Source organism: Xyrauchen texanus, chromosome 10 (assembly GCF_025860055.1).
Source record: "Xyrauchen texanus isolate HMW12.3.18 chromosome 10, RBS_HiC_50CHRs, whole genome shotgun sequence".
NCBI classification, from domain to species: domain Eukaryota; kingdom Metazoa; phylum Chordata; class Actinopteri; order Cypriniformes; family Catostomidae; genus Xyrauchen; species Xyrauchen texanus.
Window position 1 is genome coordinate 18,590,913 of NC_068285.1, and position 21,126 is coordinate 18,612,038.

Sequence of the window (21,126 nt, forward strand, 5' to 3'; positions counted from 1 at the left end):
TTTGAGTGCACTAAATACTCAAATCAAAGACTGGCTCTAAGGAATGGACTGGAACATGAAGGAATCAAACAAATGGATATTACAAATATTTTCTCAAATAATTCCGGAAAGATGGTGCTTAAAATTGTGTCATCGTATCTACAACAAACTGGACTAAATGTAAGGATTTAAACAAATGTAACTAACATACAGTAGGTGGCGATAATGCTCCATATGGTTGCAAGTCGCCAGTAAAAACGAAGAAGAAGAAGATATATATATATACACTCACCTAAAGGATTATTAGGAACACCTGTTTGATTTCTCATTAATGCAATTATCTAATCAACCGATCACATGGCAGTTGCTTCAATGCATTTAGGGGTGTGGTCCTGGTCAAGACAATCTCCTGAACTCCAAACTGAATGTCAGAATGGGAAAGAAAGGTGATTTAAGCAATTTTGAGCGTGGCATGGTTTTTGGTGCCAGACGGGCCGGTCTGAGTATTTCACAATCTACTCAGTTACTGGGATTTTCACGCACAACCATTTCTAGGGTTTACAAAGAATGGTGTGAAAAGGGATAAACATCCAGTATGCGGCAGTCCTGTGGGCGAAAATGCCTTGTTGATGCTAGAGGTCAGAGGAGAATGGGCCGACTGATTCAAGCTGATAGAAGAGCAACTTTGCCTGAAATAACCACTCGTTACAACCGAGGTATGCAGCAAAGCATTTGTGAAGCCACAACACGCACAACCTTGAGGCAGATGGGCTACAACAGCAGAAGACCCCACCGGGTACCACTCATCTCCACTACAAATAGGAAAAAGAGGCTACAATTTGCAAGAGCTCACCAAAATTGGACAGTTGAAGACTGGAAAAATGTTGCCTGGTCTGATGAGTCTCGATTTCTGTTGAGACATTCAGATGGTAGAGTCAGAATTTGGCGTAAACAGAATGAGAACATGGATCCATCATGCCTTGTTACCACTGTGCAGGCTGGTGGTGGTGGTGTAATGGTGTGGGGGATGTTTTCTTGGCACACTTTAGGCCCCTTAGTGCCAATTGGGCATCGTTTAAATGCCACGGCCTACCTGAGCATTGTTTCTGACCATGTCCATCCCTTTATGGCCACCATGTACCCATCCTCTGATGGCTACTTCCAGCAGGATAATGCACCATGTCACAAAGTTCGAATCATTTCAAATTGGTTTCTTGAACATGACAATGAGTTCACTGTACTAAAATGGCCCCCACAGTCACCAGATCTCAACCCAATAGAGCATCTTTGGGATGTGGTGGAACAGGAGCTTCGTGCCCTGGATGTGCATCCCACAAATCTCTATCAACTGCAAGATGCTATCCTATCAATATGGGCCAACATTTCTAAAGAATGCTTTCAGAACCTTGTTGAATCAATGCCACGTAGAATTAAGGCAGTTCTGAAGGCGAAAGGGGTCAAACACAGTATTAGTATGGTGTTCCTAATAATCCTTTAGGTGAGTGTATATATATATATATATATATATATATATATATATATATATATATATATATATATATATATATATATATATAGTCATGTCTAAGTCTCAAGGATTCAGCGCTTTGTGTGAAAATCCCACCGAGGTGTTTTTGGACGTCTCCAAATTACTCATTACGTATGCGGATAATATTCTGGAGTAAACTCAAGTGTTTTTGAGACATTAATGAGTGCTAACTTAAATGTTGCTTTGCCTGATCATTAGAAATGTTGTCATACAGACAGTCTGTCCAGTGTCCATCCATATGAACGCTTTTTAGATGCGTCTTATTGCACACTATTCCAAAGATGCCACTTATTTTGTATAAACTGCATTGTCACCTTATGGTTCGAAATTGTGTATGTGTGTTCTATAGGAATCCAAATGAGGAGAAATACCCATCCGTATTGGGAACCCAACATTCTCCACCAAGCTATTGCCTGTCAATGGAGCAGTTGATTGCCTCTGAGATGGGATTTAAAGAGGTTGTTTACCTTCATATGACCACGTAATGAAATGAAGTTCATTGAATAGAAATCTTGAAACAGTATCCCTTTCCTGGTTACAAGTAGACGTTTGACAGTGCTTCACGAGTTATCAAAACGCCATCATATATTATATCTGTCCCTATTAGGCTGAAGCCCACCTGCTGTTTCCTAGTTGTCATCAGTGGAGAGGCTAAGACAGGTGCGGGAGACTATTGCTGCTGAGAGAGACCAGAGACTTGGGGCAAGCAAAGTTGCGTCCAATCCACAAAGTGCCAGAGTTGTTCCGAGTCCTGCCCCAGTGCCACCCTTCACACCTTCTGCAGGCCTGGTATCGGCTGCTGCTGCCCCTATGCCTGCACCAGAGTATGTGAGTGGAGTGAAGTGGCTATAATTTCCCCTCCGCTCAAAGGATTATGCCACTAAAGTAATTTAGATGGCAATTGTAGTCAAACTACGCAATATTAACGAGTTGATTAGTTCAGTTGGTGTTTTGCGTCGTTAAAAGTTCAATTCTATTTAATGCAGGACATAATAGCCTAAAGTTAAGCTTGAGATGCATTAGATTAGAATGTTGATATGATTATTCAAAATATTCAATAGGGGATTTATGTATTACTGACCTTTTATATTTTCTCTCCACATGTGAACGGATTATCATCGTGTTTTTGAACACGTCTTTTAGGATTTCACAACAAACATTTGATCGTGACAATCACCTCCCCACTCGTGTTCTCCTTTGCCATCCCGTCATTCATTTTCACTATATGCCAGTTGACATAAGAATAAAGAGACGAGATACAAGCTTGACTCAATAATAGGGAGCGTGAAAACAGAAAGCGAAAGTAACCTTCATGCTGGAGTGCGAACATTACCAAGTGCTACTAGATTTTAAATTAGTATTAAAAAAAAAAATGCAGGGATGCAGGCCGTGTAGAGAACCACTATTGTCAGACATGCCATCTCTCCACCATATTTCCAAGGTGCACCTAGTTTTTTAGTGTATACTGTCAGTTTGTCTTCAAATAAGGTCCATAAATCTTTGTCAGTTTATGGTTGGTTAAATCAGTTTTATTTCTCAGAGTCGTAGGCCTCATTTTCAATATTGTTTTGCTAGAATGCAAAATAAATAATTTTTCATTTGCACAGGTACAATCATCCAGAGAAGCTGCTTGAGAGCAGGAGAGGGCGCTGTGGAGAATGGGCAAACTGTTTCACACTGTGCTGCCGAGCCTTAGGCCTTGAGGCATGGTATATCTGGGACAGCACAGGTACAAACCTTACCAGTTTTACAGCATTAATCTGGTAACTGCACCACTGCGACTACACATTTAAAGTGGTCAACAGATATGGGATTTTTAATGGCCAATAACAATATCAAGAGAGCAAGGTGTCTGATGGCCAATATTATGTTTGTGTGTATATATATATATATACACACACACAATACACACAAACACATACAATTAAATTATAGCATTTGAGACGTACACAAAATTGCATAAACTAAATGAACAATATTACAATAGAAAATGTTTGTCCATTATCAAGGCTGTTGGTAGATTTTGGAATTGATACAAGGGGGAGCTAACATTTCTGTTCAAGCAGGCAGAGTCAAAATGGCTTTTGTTTTGCCATTGCCGATACATCTGTGTATCACTGCACATTTAACAGAATATGTAAAAACAAGCCCTCAAAATATTGTCTTTTAACCTTTGTCCTGCTTTCAGGTCACTGGGGACGGAAGCAGGCACAGTTATCCGTCAATGCTGATAATCTCAAAATGGCTAAATATCTGCTGTTTATTTGGCCTGGCCTTTAAATATCTGTATATTGCTGCACATTTCCTCATCTAAATATGTAAAGTCTGATATCATGAATGTTACGTGACTGTGTCAACATTTTTGCAAAATGAATTGATGCGCCTTATTACACATTTCGCTGCAGTATCCCAGTGAAATGTCCTGCAGGGGGCGTACCTCCATAACCTAAAACTTAAACCTAAACCTAACAAATTGTGTTCTAAAAAAGCAAATGATTGGTGGACACAACAGACAACCTTACCCTAAATCAACACCTAAACTTAACTGATAGTGTCTAAAAACAAAATGCTAAGTAACCACGTCATATTGTGTTGCTTCTATGAAACATTCATCTCACAAGTCAGCTTGTGTGCTTGGCTGGGCTTGAACTGTGAACTTCCCAGTCGAAAGTCCAACATTTTATGAGGTAAGCTACCAAAAGGTTAATCACATTTAAGTGTGTAAATGTAGGTGGGTCTGTAATTCAAGTGTGAAAATGTATAATTTTTCAAATGATGCGTTATAGTATAAGTGTTTTGATATCATAACATAGCATAGGATATTAGTAATTGTGTGTGTGTGGGGGGGGGGTCATAATCAACCATTGTAGTCATGGTTTGTGTGAAAGTTAATAAAACACACAGTGTTCATTTCACCAGAAATCTTTAACAAAACATAGAATGCTGCATGTAAAACTCAGTTTGCCAAAATATTTTTATATTAACGTTCATTCTATGATACTAGGTTGAAAAATTATGTCTCTAACATTTGTCATACTTTCAGATAACTGGGGACAGAAGCAGGCTCCGTTATCAGTCCATGCCGAAAATCTCAAAATGGCAAAATAACTGCTGATTATTTGGCCTGGCCAATATATATGTCTATTGCTGACCATTTCCTCATCTTAATACTTAAAACAAATTTTGCACAAATGTAGTTATTTTAACGTTCATTCTATGAGAGTAGGTTGAAAAATGATGTCTCAACTTTTGTCCAGCTTTCATATCACTTGTGGACGGAAGCAGGCACAGTTATAGCCCAAAACGATAATCCAAAATAGCCAAATATCAGCCGATATATCAGTCTATATGCGGTCTTATCAAAATGCGTAAAAATTATTTCTTTAACTTTTGACCTGCTTTCAAATCACATGTGAATGGAAGCAGGCCAAAGCCGATAATCTCAGAAAAGCCAGATATCAGGCAACCATTTGGCCTGGCCGATATATCTGTCTATCGCTGCACATTTCCTCATCTAAATATGTAAAAATGACCCCTTGCAACATGAGATCTCTAAATTCTGTCTTTCAGATCATGTGTGGACTGAGGTGTTTTCTAACTCACAACATCATTGGCTACACTGCAACCCTTGTGAAAATGCATGCGATAAACCCCTCCTGTATGAAGTAGGCTGGGGGAAAAAACTTTTACATCCTGGCATTCTCCAAGGACCAAGTCGTAGATGTGACATGGAGATACTCCTGTAAACACCCAGAAGTCTTGTCCAGATGCACACAGATTCAGGAGAAATGGCTGCTTCATACAGTTAACGGCCTCAACACTACGGTATGTTACTCAGTTTCATGCCCTCCTCCAAAGTACAGTACATCAGTGCCTGGAAAACAATGCCGAATCTGTCTGTCATTACCACTTGATGCCTCTAGAGGCAGCAGTCTTTAGGACCAGAGAGGAAGAAAGAGCTGATACAAAGGCTGCTGGTGGAACTAGTGGAATTTATTTCTACTAAGACTTCTAAATCTGGTGAACTCAGGAAAATGTGTTCTTAAAACTCTAAAATCAAACCAGAAGTAATTTATTTCTTAAGTCTCAAGTTTAATTAGTTAAATTCGATTTCTTTTAGCAGCTTTTAATAGACTATAAATTATTCTTTGAGTGCAATCTCTAAAATGATCTTTGTGTTTTAATATATATTTATAAAACAGCAGGGCTGGGTATACAGATTTCTCATTTTGATTCCATTTCACAAGCTCTCGTTTGGATTCTATTTCGATTCAATATCAGTTATATTTCAGTTATAATGTCACTTTTGCTAGCATATGAAATAAATTATCTCTCAGATAATGCTGTTAATTATACAGGGGACCTTTTAAGTAGGTACATTATGAAAATATTAATTTTACTAATTATATTTTATTAGTTTTACATAATTAAGTCACAATTTGGCTTTTTGAAAAATAACAATGTATTCAATAATTAAATGGCATTATATTTCATACATCATTTTTGTAACATGTTTGTTGTTTAACTGCATTATCTGTGCTAAAACCGGTACTGTCTCTAACAAAACTGGCATTTCCGTAAAGAGCGCCTGTAAATTAGCCCATGTATACATGAGAGACTCGAACACCTTTGTCTCATCTGTGCTATGCATGATTAGAATGAAATAGTTTTGTTTTTAACAACATTGGAATTAAAAGAGACATTATTCAATGACGTATGGGTCGCATAGATCTCGTCTTTGGAAACGCATTACACAGAAAAATGTTTACTCTCAACACACAGTGAAAGGATTTTACTTCTGAATACATCACTTTACTACGCAATCACTGGTGAGTGAATTATGAACATTTTAACCCCATAGCGTGAAATTTGGTTGCAAATGGGAATTGTTTCCTCGCATTGTAGGGGAGGGTTGCGCATGGAGTTAAAGATCGATCTTGAGATTTAAGAATCTATATTGAGATTGTTCAAATAAAGATTGCAATGCATTGGAAAATCTCTATTTTTACCTACCGTTATCCTTAGTAATCACAAACAACTGGAGAAATCGTGGAAATTCATAAATCAAAAAGTTTGGGAACCTTGATATTTAGTTGGCCTTATCACATCATTGTCCTCAAGAGTTTAAACCGGTGTTTTCATGTAATGCTTACAATACTATTTCTGACATTGTAGGTGTACTTGGCACGAACAGAGGGCTCTTCCTCTGGGAGGATAAGCTGGAAGCTTGACTGCGCTCCAGCAGGAATGAAGATAAAGACAGCTTCAGTCAAAGCCTTCAGCCAGACCTTCCATTCAGGCCATGTGCGCTGGAGTTTAAGTTCCGCCCATACAACCATAGAGTTCCCTGGAGGTATCAGTCTCACTACTTGATATATAAGTTGGTGCCATGAAGTAGATACTGTTTAGGGGGCGTTCACACATGACGTGTAGCATTCTCGCTGCTGCTTATTTTAATTATTTTTTTATCTGTCTTTGACTGTTGAGTTGTGCCTTGCTGTTGTGATTCGCAGCATAAGATGACATCTTTATGATGACGTCAAGTTTAAAACAGTTCCTTTTAAAGCTATTTCTCGACCCCTGATTTCCATTCCGTTTTTGAAACCATCAAATGCATCTTGTGTGAATGCCCCCCTTTCAGTTGATATACTTGTTTTGTTTATATATTTGGCTCACATGGCCTTATATGAATGCACTGTCATCACATCACCAATGCAGTGTAAACAAATGATAGTTTTTACTTTATTCAAAATATTGCATTGCTAGGGTAAATCATAGCTCTCTGTACTTAATAGAACTGATTTGACAAAAGGTTTGTAATATGATCCTCACTAATTGAGCTTGATATAATACAAATGTAATGGACTTGTTTTCACAGATGGTGAACTGCACTCCACTGCGAGTCTATCTGGAGGCACGGAGCTGATAGTGGAGGTGGAGCTTACGGGAGCAGAGGGGGACATGTCCAGCTGGCAACACGCTCAGCTGTTTAGACACTCTAAAAGCTGTTTTAGAGTTTGAAGGAAACAGAAACAGTTTTATTTGAGCTGCAGGTAAAAATGGAACAACCCTGATGAGAGATTTAAGCAGCATTTACAAATCAAAAGAAAATGTGCTACATTTATCTGATTTATCACAGGCAAGAGAAATTAGTTGTAGATTATTTTTAAATGAATCCAAGAAATAACACAGACAATAGGGTGATTTCTATAATACCCTGCATAAATGTGTCTGTCTGCATGTTTTGTTACTGTACGTCAAACAACAGATGTTTTAGTTACTTTTTCATTTGTTCTGTACTCACCAGAAATATTTTATTATGAACTATACTAGCTAGCAGTTCTGTTTTGCAAATGTATTTTATTGAAATATATCAGGTACTTCTTGTCATTTTAAATTTGACCAGATTAGGAAATGTATAATATGGCATTGTTACTGTACATTGTCGAATAAAACTGTACATCGTCCTTTTTTAATTCATAAGTGTAATTAAATATGACCATGTAACCACACATTAAATTATTGAATTCTTCAGTTGTGTGGACAAATCATTCTTTATGTGTTGATCAGTCTTTTAAAAAAACTTTAAGCATTGGGCATTTTATTTCCAGTCATTTGCTTCTAAATTAGAATAACATTTATTCAATCTAGTGAAACAATAACAGTGTGAATCCTTCAGCAAGCCCAGTACTAAAAATCCTTAAAATCTGCTGTAATAATGAATAATTATAATACAATAATTATAACCATAAATAATAAACTTTCCTTTACTTGTCTGTCACCTAGGTTGCTACACTAGACTATACTACACCACACCAGCAAACTGACTTATCTTCACTGACTTGTGTAATGTAAAAAAATAAATAAATAAAAAATAGTTTTACTTGAATAATAAATTGGTAATAACTTGCCAACACAACTGGCATCTGAATAAAAGATAAAATTCACACGAACAGGTCTATTACAACAAAATGTGGTGATTGTGACACATTTGTTTTTTTACACAATTTCTATATCCTAAAAAGTAAAAACCAAAAAAATGTGCAGTTTGTGCAACATTACCCTCTACAAAAAAAGTCTAACACAAAATTTCTTAACATTGGTTGCTCTAAAGTTTTAATCATTAAATCAAATATGCTGTCTTGAAAACCAAAGGAACAAAGTCCTTTATACCGCCAAACTCCAAATGTAGTACAAAGTCCATCTCTTAAGTATTTAAAAGTACAAACATGTTAGAAAACATTGCATGTGTCATTTTTAAATACAAAAGGGTGTTCATTCTCTTGAGTAGGACAGCCATAAAGATGAAGCATATTAAGACTTTGTTGTACAAGGAATGCTTCTCAGTGCGGCACATCGCTTACACACACTGGTACTGTGGTGCAATTTTCTGATTAGAAAGCTTATAAATGCAAGTGTTTACCACAATTCATTTAGGTTAAATAATTAATAAGTGCTTTTTGAAGATACAACATTAGAGTAATTTTTCTTGATTGACTTGTGAGCATGGTACATCTCCACGCCATTCCCTCCCTACTTAATAAAATATACAGTATTTCATAAAATTGATCTATATAAACAGATTTGTACTATTATTTACATGCACAAAAGCTTGTATACATACACGCCAAATTCACACAGCCATACATACAAACGCTCAAGCAAAACCTTTCCGCAATGTTCTGATTTTGGCAGAAGGAACTCTTAAAACAGAAACGAGGCTTGCGGTCACATATGGTGGTGTCCTGCACATACACGGTCACGCAAACTCCAACATACACACACCAGTGACCCATCACCGGAACTTCATCTAGGACAAACCTCTCAGCGCAAACACAGATAGATAAATTAAGCTCTAAAATAAATGCCAAGATAAAGAGGTAGAGAGAAATGGAAAGGGTGGGGAAGGGTGCGGAGGGATAAAACTGTGCCCCCTAACTGGACTACTTGTCAATGAGGCCTGCCTCTTTGATCTTGGTGTAAAAGAACTTCTCCAGTAAGTTGGCACATTTGTAGTACTCGCTTTCGGGAGGGTTGTACTCTCGACAGTTAGTGAAGATCCTCTGCATGTCAGCCCTGAAAAGTTTCCGTGTGGTATAGTAACGATTCTTTAGCCGCTCGCTCATGGTCTTCAAGTCTAGATGGGTAAACACACACACACACACAGACACACACACATTAGGGTTAACTAGTCAAGTAGTCATCTAACAATCTTAGTCTTGGCTCAAAGAATCTCTCTTTCTGAAATACGGTGTAATGTGTACATAAACAGATAATTACGTACCCATAGGGAAACGGATGACTTGGTAATAACACGGTGCTTCATTCTTCTTCACTGGCTCCATAAAAGGCCATGCATTCTGGTGGGACTGTAAGAGATTGAGAGATAAACAAATACATATTACTCATAAGCCATGTTCATGTGTTGATTCTGAAACATTTAAACCAGTGCAAACAGCCATTACCTTAACCTGCTGTAGAATGTTCTTTAAGGTGCTATACAACTGTTCTGGATCCTTCAGCTCTTTGCTGTTTAAAAGACGACATTCCATAAACCTTTTAGGTTTATTCTCTTAGAACTGCTCCTGAACTAGCTAAGTTACATAAGATATATGTTTAGCTGTGACGTGTTGTAAAACTGTTACATACTCACCTCTTCCCTAAAGGTTTCCAGCCAGTTTCACCTGTCCACAGAAAGATATCGAAAAACTGCAGCTGTAATAAATGCAACTGTATTTGATGTCATACAAATAAAAAAAAAATGAAATCTGCAAATACAACTGAGACATACGAATTCCTGGAATGCTCTCTATGGAAATCTGGCGAACTCCCTCCTTGAAACAGGACAAGCCAGGATAGACTTTACGGATTTGTGCTTGCTTGCGCTCTATAAGCTTCTTGATGATCTAAAAGAGAGGATGACAAGATGCCTTTAGAAGACAACAGAATCAGGAATTTTAATATACAGCGTGAATTCTTTGAAAGGATATTTTGGCCAAAAAGGAAAATTCTCGCATGATTTACTCACCCTAGTGCAGTTTCTTTCTTTAACAGAACACAAACGAAGATTTTTAGAAGAATATCTCCGCACTGTAGGTCCATACAATGCAAGTGAATGGTGATCAGACCTTTGTAACCCCAAAAGTCACATAAAGGTGACATAGAAGAAATCCATGTGACTCCAGTGTTTAAATACATATCTTCAGAAGCGATATAATAGGAGTGGGTGAGAAACAAAACAATATTTAAGTACTTTATTACTCTAAATCTCCACTTTAGCTTTCACTTTCAGAGGTGAAGGAGAAACTAAAAGTGAAAGTGGAGATTTAGAGTAAAAAATTTACTCAAATTTGGTTTCTCACCCACACCTTTTATATCGCTTCTATATGTATTTAAACACTGGAGTCATATGGATTACTTCTATGTCTCCTTTATGTGATTTTTGGAGCTTCAAAGGTCTGATCACCATTCACTTGCACTGTATGGACCTACAGAGAGATATTCTTCTAAAAATCTTAATTTTTCAACAGTCATTCACATCTGGGATGGCATGAGGGCGAGTTAATGATGGAAGAGTTTTCATTTTTGGGTGAACTATCCCTTTAACTAAGATTTTAAATACCTCTTTCTGTTTCTTGATGATGACGGAGAACTCCGTGTAAGGGATGGAGGGGTTGAGCTCACAGCCCATGAGTGTGGCTCCTTCGTAGTCTTTTATATATCCTACATACTTGGATTTTGGCACTTTAATGTCCTTAGAGAATCCCTGGCATGAAAAAACAGATATAAGGTAAGACAATGGACATTGCTTTCAATGCACTAATCAAAGAGTACCATAGTCATACCAAGTTTTTAATCATAATAATATGCTTGTTTGTTTTAAAGTAGCTTAGAGTATCATCACTTACAGAAAAGGACACTCACAGTACCAAAAAAAACTTCAATGTTGTACGTACAGTACATACCATGGTATGTGAAACTGCTAATAATTCTGTATCATGGTATTCCCATATGATCCCATCCATGTACTATGGTACTGTCACAGTACTTTTTGTAAGGGCAGCATTCCTTAGTTATGAAACAGCAAATAGAACACACTGACCTGCTTTTTAAAGTAGCCAATGGCATATTCATCAGCGTAGGTGAGAAAGTTGAGGATTTCGTGCTTGATGTGATATTCCTTCAGATGATTCATGAGGTGAGTTCCGTAACCCTTCGCAAAGCCAACCAGAATAAACAGAATCACAATTCAATTCTGTTCAAATTAATTAACCAATTTGAACAGAAGGAACAAAGAGGAGGAATAAGAGAAAAGAGGACGAGAATGACACACCTTGACCTGTTCATTGGAGGTCACAGCACAGAACACAATCTCAGTGAAGCCCTGAGATGGAAACATCCGGAAGCAGATTCCCCCAATAACACGGCCATCTTTAATCAGAGAGAGAGTCTTGTGCTTCCTGTGTAAAAATAAAAAAAGCTGCCGTCAATTCAGTGAATCAAGAGGCAACAGGTTCAGAGTTGACTGTTAGAAGGTCTATCAGAAAAGGTCAAGCTTTGATGCAGGCATAATTTCAGGCATATGATGCAGGCATAAAGTGCTTTAAGCTCATGATTAAAAGTTGCAAACATACGGGTCAAAGACGAGCCGTGTGATGTATTCTTTGGGCATACGGGGCAGCTGGTGTGAAAAGACATTTTGCAGACCAACAAGCCACATCAGGATCTTCTTATTGGGCTTCTGGTTGAGGGAATTTCCAATGACATGAAACTCGATGACGCCTCGCCTCTCCTCTAACCGAGCGGCCTCATCACGTGCAGAGTGTGCTGAGAGAAGACTGGTCTGAGAGAGACAAACTAATGTTACCTTGTACAATTATTTATTGGGACAAAAATGTCCTTTAAATTTAGTCAATTATTCTTCATGTCATATTAATTCATTTTAATCCATTTTGAAATTAATGAATACGAAATAGAGATGGATGTCATGAAATGGCCAGTGCTGGGTAGATTACTTCTAAATTGTAATCTGGTACTGATTATAAATTCCACTACTAAAATTGAAATCGGTAATGTAATCTCTTGGATTATATGTTTTAGGTTATCTAATCTGTTTCTTATTTGATGTCACCTGCCTTCAGGTAAAATAGTCTTGTACCATTTTGACATATAAATACAAGGATGAAAATACATATCAGTATTTATTATCAACAAAAAGAAGACTGGTAGATTTGTTAAACGTATATCAGCATTAGGCTCATTAAGATTTTTTTTATTTTATTAAATTGTTAATATCTATCTATATATATATATATATATTTGGGTTTTTTTTTATGAAAAAATTGGAATCACTAAATGATTAACAATTTACTACCACTGCTTGATTATGTAATCATGTACACAATAAAAGTAACTCTAATCTGAGTATGATTATTTTAAAATGTAATGTAATTTAGTTATAAACACTTGATTTTTGTTATCTGATGATATAATCCAGATTACATGTAATCTGTTACTACGCAGCACTGGAAATTGGGTAGAAATTTGGTAAAATGTAGTTGTCAATAATGTGCAAAATGAAAAAAAATGTAAATGTTTGTAACAAACCAAACTTTAACCACACTTTCAAACATTTAGAAATAATTCTAAACATTTCTAATAGAAAAACTCAATAATTGTTCCTCATTACAAATTTTGGATAATCACCAACATACTATGGACTATTTGAATAAATTATTTCTAAATATTTTCTAATATTTTCTATTATTTCTTTTCTTCTTCTAAAACATAGTTAGTGCATTGTTAATATCTTGCTGTTTAACTTCTTATTTTAATTTATTACAAATTTAACATATTAAAAGACAGATTAATAAATAAATCCATGTACTCTTGTAAGCAGCTGTTCACAAATCGTTTATATTATCTCAAACTATTAAAAAGATGTGGGTGATTCCTTTAAAACAGCATCTAAATCCACACACACACACACACACACACACACACACACACACACACACATGTTGTGTTTCCATGTTTTATGGGGACTTTCCATAGACATAATGGTTTTTATACCGTACAAACTTTATATTCTATCCCCTAAACCTAACCCTACCCCTAAACCTAACCCTCACAGAAAACTTTCTGCATTTTTACATTTTCAAAAAACATAATTTAGTATGATTTATAAGCTGTTTTCCTCATGGGGACCGACAAAATGTCCCCACAAGGTCAAAACTTTCGGGTTTTACTATCCTTATGGGGACATTTGGTCCCCACAAAGTGATAAATACACGCTCACACACACACACACACACACACACACACACACACACACACACACACTCTCTCTTTTGGTACCTCTGGTCCCAGCATGGCTGTAGGGTCTGTAATGGTGGACATGACTTCATTAATAAGCTCCATGGGAATGTCACCAACTACACGAGGTCGTTTACAGTCCTCGTGAGATAAGGGCTCAGAAGGTTTTCGTTTTTCACCACCTACATACACAAATAAACAAGCATAATGTATAAAGGTAGAGTTGATCAAATTTACTCAATAATTTGGGTTGTTTATTGTGATCCAAAAAAACTCAGATTCAACTAAGTTTAACATGTGCAAACATCTAAGCAATTTACAATCTATAATAAAATAAAATTATTACGATTTTCAGTGGTATTTTATACATTTATAAATAAAAATATATAATTTTGGGGGCATTTTTGTCACTTTCAATGATATTTGTGGCATGAGCTACCCTAATTTATGAAACTGTCTATGATAGGGTTTTTTATCTGTTAAAAAAAGATTAAATCCTGTATTTCAATAGAATTACACTAATATAATTTATGTTAGAGAAAGAACTACAACATAACAAATGTAAACTTTTATAAGGTTTGACAAAGTCAAGACTATATCTTTACTATAGCTGTATAACGCACATATAAAGTGTGTTGTTCTTGGACATTATGATTATTTAGTCATGCTGTGATGATTGTTACCTGGATTGGGCTCCAGAGTGGATGCTGTTTTCTGGGCTGGGCTTACGCTGCCTCCTCCAGCCAGCTCTACAGGGGCGGGGCTACTACTGTAGTACAGGGGGCGGGTCACAGGTGGAGCACTGATCACTGCACCAATAAGAGAAAGTGCTCAACAAAATCTATGCCTAACCAATACGAATACCATTTATATTTGCAAAGCCATTCCACAGACAAGACTGAATAAACATCTGACATTAAAGTGATGGACAAAAGGAATGTTGAGGCTGCTCTTTTCATAAAATGAAAGTGGATGTGGACCAGAGACAGCCGTGGTCACCATTCACTGTCACTGTTTGGAAACGGCATCAACACTCCACTTCTACACTCTATTTCCTTTTTGTGACCCACTGAGGGAAGAAAGTCATAGAGGTTTGGAACAACATGGTAATCACCTGTGGGAATCTGTCCACCTGATAAACCAACCATGAAGTCTTCGCTCCAGATAGGTGAATTGTGACTATAAACCTCCTCCTCCAGCATAGAGAGAAATCTGTGCAGAGCACACACACATATTCGCATAAATACAATATCAACCAGTTATTTGGGATTTTCATGTGTTTTTTTGTGTCCATTTGTGCTTACTTGGGGAAATGTGTGAGAATGAGTGTGCGTTTCTCGGGTGGTAGTTTGTCTTTCTCTTGTCTGGCCTGTTCCAGCAGCTGTTTCCTCATAATAGTGAATACAGAGCGCAGAAAAGTGCGTCCGAAAATCTGCGTAGCCTCGTACCGAGGAAGACTGTCACAGAATTGGGGCACGTTGCAATAACAGAGCCACCTGCAACACAACCAGCCATTAGACTATTAGCAGCAATGCAGTCTGCCAACACACATCCATTTCAATTATGGTTAAAGTTCAACCCAAAATTTTAATTCAAAGGTCAAAGGTGGAGATTTATAGTCAAAAAGGACTTCAATATTGAGCTGTTTCTCAACCACACCTATCACATTGCTTCAGAAGACATGGAACTAACCACTGGAGACTTATGGATTGATTTTCTTCTGCCTTTATTTCCTTTTTGGACCTTCTAAGTTCTGGCCAATATTCACTTGCATTGTGAGGACCTACAGAGCTGACATTTTCTTCTAAAAATCTTTGTTTGTGTTCAACAGAAGAAAGAAAGTCATACAAATTAGATGACATGAGGGTGAGTAAATGATGAAAGAATTTTCATTTTTGGGTGAATTATCCCTTTAAATGTTAACCCACAAGAAGGGGTGACAGATTCTTTCCATTTCCATCAACAATTACATTCCACCTTCCCATTGACTGAATGCCCAGCCAATAGAGGTTATTGCATTTTGAACACTGGGGGAATGATTGGTGTTCCCATGACTAGATGTCAACATGAAAGCAAATAGAGTCCATTTTGATTTCATACTGACTTTAAATGACAATAGCAGAAGAACAAAGGAAACAAATAAAAATCTGATGAAAAACGACACCTCCGTTTCTGAGGATAGGTGACCCTAACCTCAAAAACCATCAGATCATCATTCTACGACAGTCACCTGGTGTAATTGACTTTATAACCAGCTACGTCATCATCGGGCGCCCTTTGCCTCCTTTGCGAAGGAGTCTCTAGCTGCCAGTAGTTGATCTGGTTGAGGAACATCTTTGCAAGCTCTACAATGGTTTGCCTCTCCTTAGATGGTAGGTGGCTAAACTTGTACTGCACAAAGTTATTCACACCCTGCAACACATGAAAAGACTCAGGAGTGACACCAACAAAAGGGAGGTCAGGAATGTTTTTCAGGGAGGGAAATAACATTTCATCCATCTCCAAATGACAGGTGATGCTGAAAGGTTACACTCTTAATGTATTAATCAAATAAACAAACAATTCTTTGTTGAGATTGTATTTATACAAACAAGACCATATTCTGAGGAAATAAAGTTACAACACACACAGCGACCTGGTGAAATCAGAACCTGACTGACACACTTGACCTTCACTAAAGTCTTGTCTGGAGGGCTGAAATGGACCGTCTTGAATGCTAAAGGTTGCTTTGGAATGACAGTATATATACATATATATTATATGTTGCTATATATCTTTTTGTCTTTCTGATAAGTGCTTCTCAAGCAAACTAAATGTCTACCAAACTAACAGAAAGCAGAGAGTTATGGTAACCAAATGAATGTATGTTAAACGTTCATGTTTCCTATAAATTTCCTATTTGCGCATCATTATCAGCCCAAGAAAATAATAAACTATTGATCTTGTAGGGGCTCTATCTGTATCTCCACCTTTACATACACTGATGCTGATATGATATTTGAATATGTAGTATGATGAGTTGAGTGTCTACCTGTTCAATGCTTGGTTTTTCAAAAGGTGGACTTTCCAGGGCCTCCACCACTGGCCTTCCCATCTGCAGGATGCATTTGCGCAGCAACTGAGAAATTTGCAACAAGCAGTGGTTACGAAAACACAATAATAAATTGTATAGTGTCTTTTAAATTAGCAAATTGTATACATATATGAGTGACCCTAAACTTTTGACCGGTAGTGTATGTATGTATGTATGTATGTGTGTGTGTATATATATATATATATATATATACTGTATAGTTGAAGTCAGAAGTTTATATAAACTTAGGTTTAAGTTATTAAAACTCATTTTTTAACCACTCCACAGATTTAATATTAGCAAACTACAGTTTTGGCAAGTCGTTTAATTAGCACATCTACTTTGTGCATAACACGAATCATTTTTCCAACAATTGTTTAAAGACAGATTGTTTCACTTTTAATTGATTATATCACCATTCTAGTTAACTGTGTCTTTAAGCAGCTTGGAAAATTCCAGAAAATGATGTCAAGCCTTTAGATATTTAGCCAGTTATCTTATCATAGGAGGTGTACTGAATTGGAGATGTACCTTTAGATGTATTTTAAGACCTTCAAACTCAGTGCTTCTTGTTTGACATCATGAGAAAATCAAAAGAAATCAGCCAAAACCTCAGAAAAAAAATTGTGGACCTCCACAAGTCTGGTTAATCCTTAGGAGCAATTTCCAAATTCCTGAAGGTACCACGTTCATCTGTACAAACAATAGTAAGCAAGTATAAACACCATGGGATCATGCAGCCATCATATCGCTCAGGAAGGAGATGCATTCTGTCTCCTAGAGATGAACGTAGTTTGGTGCAAAAAGTGCAAATCAATCCCAGAACAACAGGAAAAGGACTTTGAGAAGATGCTGGAGGAAACAGGTAGACAAGTATCTATATCCACAGTAAAACGAGTCCTCTATCGACATAACCTGAAAGGCTGCTCAGCAAGGAAGAAGCCACTGCTCCAAAACTGCCATACAAAAACCAGACTACAGTTTGCAAATGCACACAGGGACAAATATCTTAACAAAATATATGGAAACAAAAATTGTACTGTTTGGCCATATTGACCATCGTTATGTTTAGAGGAAAAAGTGTGTGGCTTGCAAGCTGAAGAACACCATCCCAACCGTGAAGCAGTATGTTGTGGGGGTGCTTTGCTGCAGGAGGGACTGTTGCACTTCACAAAATAGATGACACCATGAGGAAGGAAAATTATGTGGATATATTGAAGCAACATCTCTAGACTTTAGCCAGGAAGTTAAAGCTCAGTCGCAAATGGGTCTTCCAAATGGACAATGACTCAAATCAAATGGCTTAAGGACAACAAAGTCAAGCTATTGGAGTGGCCATCACAAAGTCCTGACCTCAATATGATAGAACATTTGTGGGCAGAACTGAAAAGGCGTGTGCGAGCAAGGTGGCCTACAAACCTGACTCAGTTACACCCGTTCTGTCTGGAGGAATGGGACAAAATTCCAGCAAATTATTGTGAGAAGCTTGTAGAAGGCTGCCCAAAATGTTTGACCTAAGTTAGACAATTTAAAGGCAATGCTACCAAATACTAACAAAGTGTATGTAAACTTCTGACCCTCTGGGAATGTGATGAAAGAAATACAATCTTAATAAATAATTCTATATATATATATATATATATATATATATATATATAGTAGAGAGAATATTGTGGAATTGTCAAATTAATGAATGATTCTGGAGGGAGAAACTTTTGAACAACTAACACTCACTTTAAAGAGAGAGAAATAAACTTGTTTAGTGTCAGGATCCTCTTCTTTATGGACACATGTGTACAAGTACTCCACATCCAGTACAATTCCAAGCAGTCTGTTCATCTCTTCTTCTGACACATTCTCCAGGTGTGTCACATGGTCACCTGTCCAGTAAGAAAAAACAATGAAGACCTGCCTAGAGTACTGAAGAATAAATGATGTGGTATGTTTTACAATACTCCTAAATAAGAAAAAGTGTACACCTTATTTTTTTTACACACACACATTTATTACCAAGTGCGTGGCTGCAGCTTCTGCAGGGCTCCTTAAGGTTAACAGCAATTAGCTGCTCGGCTCTGGGAGGGGTTGGAGGGGGTGGAGTTGGTGGTGGGTTTTGGCTCTTCCAGCCATTGCACTTACAAGCTCCTTCAGCCTTTGTAAAGGAAAATAGACACTCAAATTACCATGTTAGTTGCAATTTATAGATTGGGGCACTGCAGTTAAACAAAACCATTAGAATCTTGTCTTTACTATCTGTAAAGAAAACAAATAAATGATTCAAACTTGAATGATTTCAGAAATGTAATTATTTACATTATGGTTCATGTTTGCGTCAATAAACTCCTAAAACAATAATTGTTTGTATTGTTTTCTAAGATTTTTAACCCCACTGGCCGTCTCGCGAATTACAGCGTGCGCACTTATGGAAACAGAGGGCACCGCCCCCAGCAGTAGACCACGCCCACCCAGCAGCTGTCATCCTGTCAAAACAAAGACGCCGCTCTCACCTCTCGAGTAGTCAACTTCAGATTGTGCCTCCTATTTTAGCTAAACTCTCCACACCAAAGCACTATGACACTTTAGTTGGACTTGACAAAATACAGTCATCAAAAAAAGCGTGCATATATAGTTACATGAAAAAAATAAATAAAAAATAAATAAATTGACAACCCGCCAAGAGTACCCAGTTCACGTCATCTTGCCCATTTTGGGCAAACACACAGCGCTATTATCTCTGCAGATCACGGAAATACTTGTGCTTATTGATATATTTTGCAACGTGCATTCATTGAAGTAGTTATTGCACGTAAGTATGCATTAGTAATGAAAAATAATTGCGAACAAAGCAATGGCTTTTTGTGCTGTGCTTGCAAATTTAAGAGTAGGTAAAGTAGGTGACAGCCAGTTTCGTTCATCAGCTTGCATATATCGGGAAAACTATACAAAACGATTCTTCGCTTTACGCTATGAACTTACGCAATTGATTTCCGCTCTCACGCACCTTACATGAGGAGTATACACCGAGTTTTTCCAGTTTCTTCGGGCGCGGGGAGGAGCGCAGCTGCGCTTTCTTCACTGCGATCCGCGCAGAGCCGACAGCAGCGCTCGGACATTCTGTTCCACCGACTCCTGGCGCAGCCGGAGCCGAGCCCGCCGCGCCCACCGCTGGGGAGCCCTGAGGAATCCCGGTGCTTTCCGACATTCCGCGCTCCGACTTGAATCCTCGAAGTCCGCCCGCTGTGATCGCTCTCTCTAGCGCTCAGTAGCGGGATCAGACATGGCGTTCATCCCTGCTTTTTTATTTGACATTGTAAGTCCGCCTGGTCTCCGCTAGGGGAGGCACACAATAAATATCCCGTTATGATTCGGAACGGGGTACAAATATGCCATCATTTCAAGCATTGCAAGGTCAAATGGATTAAAGGTTGAGAAACTGTTCAAGAAGGCATGCATTATTGCTTCACTGATCCTTTTGCATAAACAACCCAAATCACTGGGCCAAAATCTAGACCAAAAGCTACTTAAAATATTCCTTATATGTACTATATCTGCATGTGAGAAGCTTGCATGAATAATATAAAATCCCTGCAAATGCTCAAAGGCATGTTGTATGAATCAGTGATACAAAAACAGCCTAATCCTAATGCACTCTCTTTACTAAATAGATGCATATCCATTTAAAGGGATAGTTCAACCTGAAATGAAAATTCTCTCATATCAATTACTCACCCTCATGCCATTCCAGATGTGTATGACTTTCTTTCTTCAGCAGAACACAAATGAAGCTTTTTAGATGAATATCTCTGCTCTGTAGGTCCATACAATGCAAGTGAACGCTGGCCAGAATTCTAAAGGTCCAACAAGCACAAAGGCAGTATAAAAGTAATTCATATAACTCCAGTGGTTAAATCCATGTGTTCAGAAGTGAAATAATAGGTATGGGATAAATACAAAAACAATCCTTTTTTACTGTATATCTCCACTTTGACTTTCTTCTTTTGTTTTTTGGCGATTCATATTCTACGTGAATTTCCCCACCTACTGGTTGGAGGTGGAGATTTATTGTAAAAATGTATCTGTTTCTCACCCACACCTATCACATTACTTCTGAAGACATGTATTTATCCACTGGATTCTTATGGATTACTTTTATGCTGAGGTTTTTTTTTTTTTTTGAGATTCAAAGTTCTGGTCGCCATTTCCTTGTATTGTA

At 37.6% G+C, this 21,126-nt stretch overlaps 1 protein-coding gene and 1 pseudogene across 1 annotated transcript; one reads left to right on the top strand and one right to left on the bottom strand.

Moving 5' to 3' along the window:
- Positions 1-1,559: 1,559 nt before the first annotated feature.
- Positions 1,560-7,943, top strand: LOC127650849 (peptide-N(4)-(N-acetyl-beta-glucosaminyl)asparagine amidase-like; annotated as a pseudogene).
- A 190-nt stretch (positions 7,944-8,133) lies between these two features.
- On the bottom strand, positions 8,134-20,398 carry LOC127650729 (histone acetyltransferase KAT2B). The gene is made up of 18 exons (XM_052136331.1): positions 19,915-20,398; positions 18,927-19,065; positions 18,651-18,796; positions 16,875-16,961; positions 16,074-16,255; positions 15,148-15,339; positions 14,958-15,055; positions 14,527-14,652; positions 13,886-14,025; positions 12,163-12,371; positions 11,862-11,988; positions 11,631-11,741; positions 11,151-11,294; positions 10,320-10,434; positions 10,182-10,212; positions 9,994-10,057; positions 9,813-9,897; positions 8,134-9,665 (listed from the first exon to the last, which is right to left on the bottom strand). The coding sequence occupies exons 1-18, from the start codon at positions 20,113-20,115 to the stop codon at positions 9,472-9,474; spliced, it is 2,391 nt and encodes a 796-aa protein (XP_051992291.1). The 5' UTR covers positions 20,116-20,398; the 3' UTR covers positions 8,134-9,471.
- Between the last annotated feature and the right edge of the window lie 728 nt (positions 20,399-21,126).

Coding starts and splice junctions, on each gene's coding strand:
- LOC127650729 (XM_052136331.1), bottom strand. CDS start 20,115: ATGTCGGAAAGCACCGGGATTCCTCAGGGCTCCCCAGCGGTGGGCGCG. Junction 15,056..15,147: donor ATTCTCACACATTTCCCCAA/GTAAGCACAAAT, acceptor TGCTCTGCACAG/ATTTCTCTCTATGCTGGAGG. Junction 12,372..13,885: donor CAGCCATGCTGGGACCAGAG/GTACCAAAAGAG, acceptor TGTCTCTCTCAG/ACCAGTCTTCTCTCAGCACA.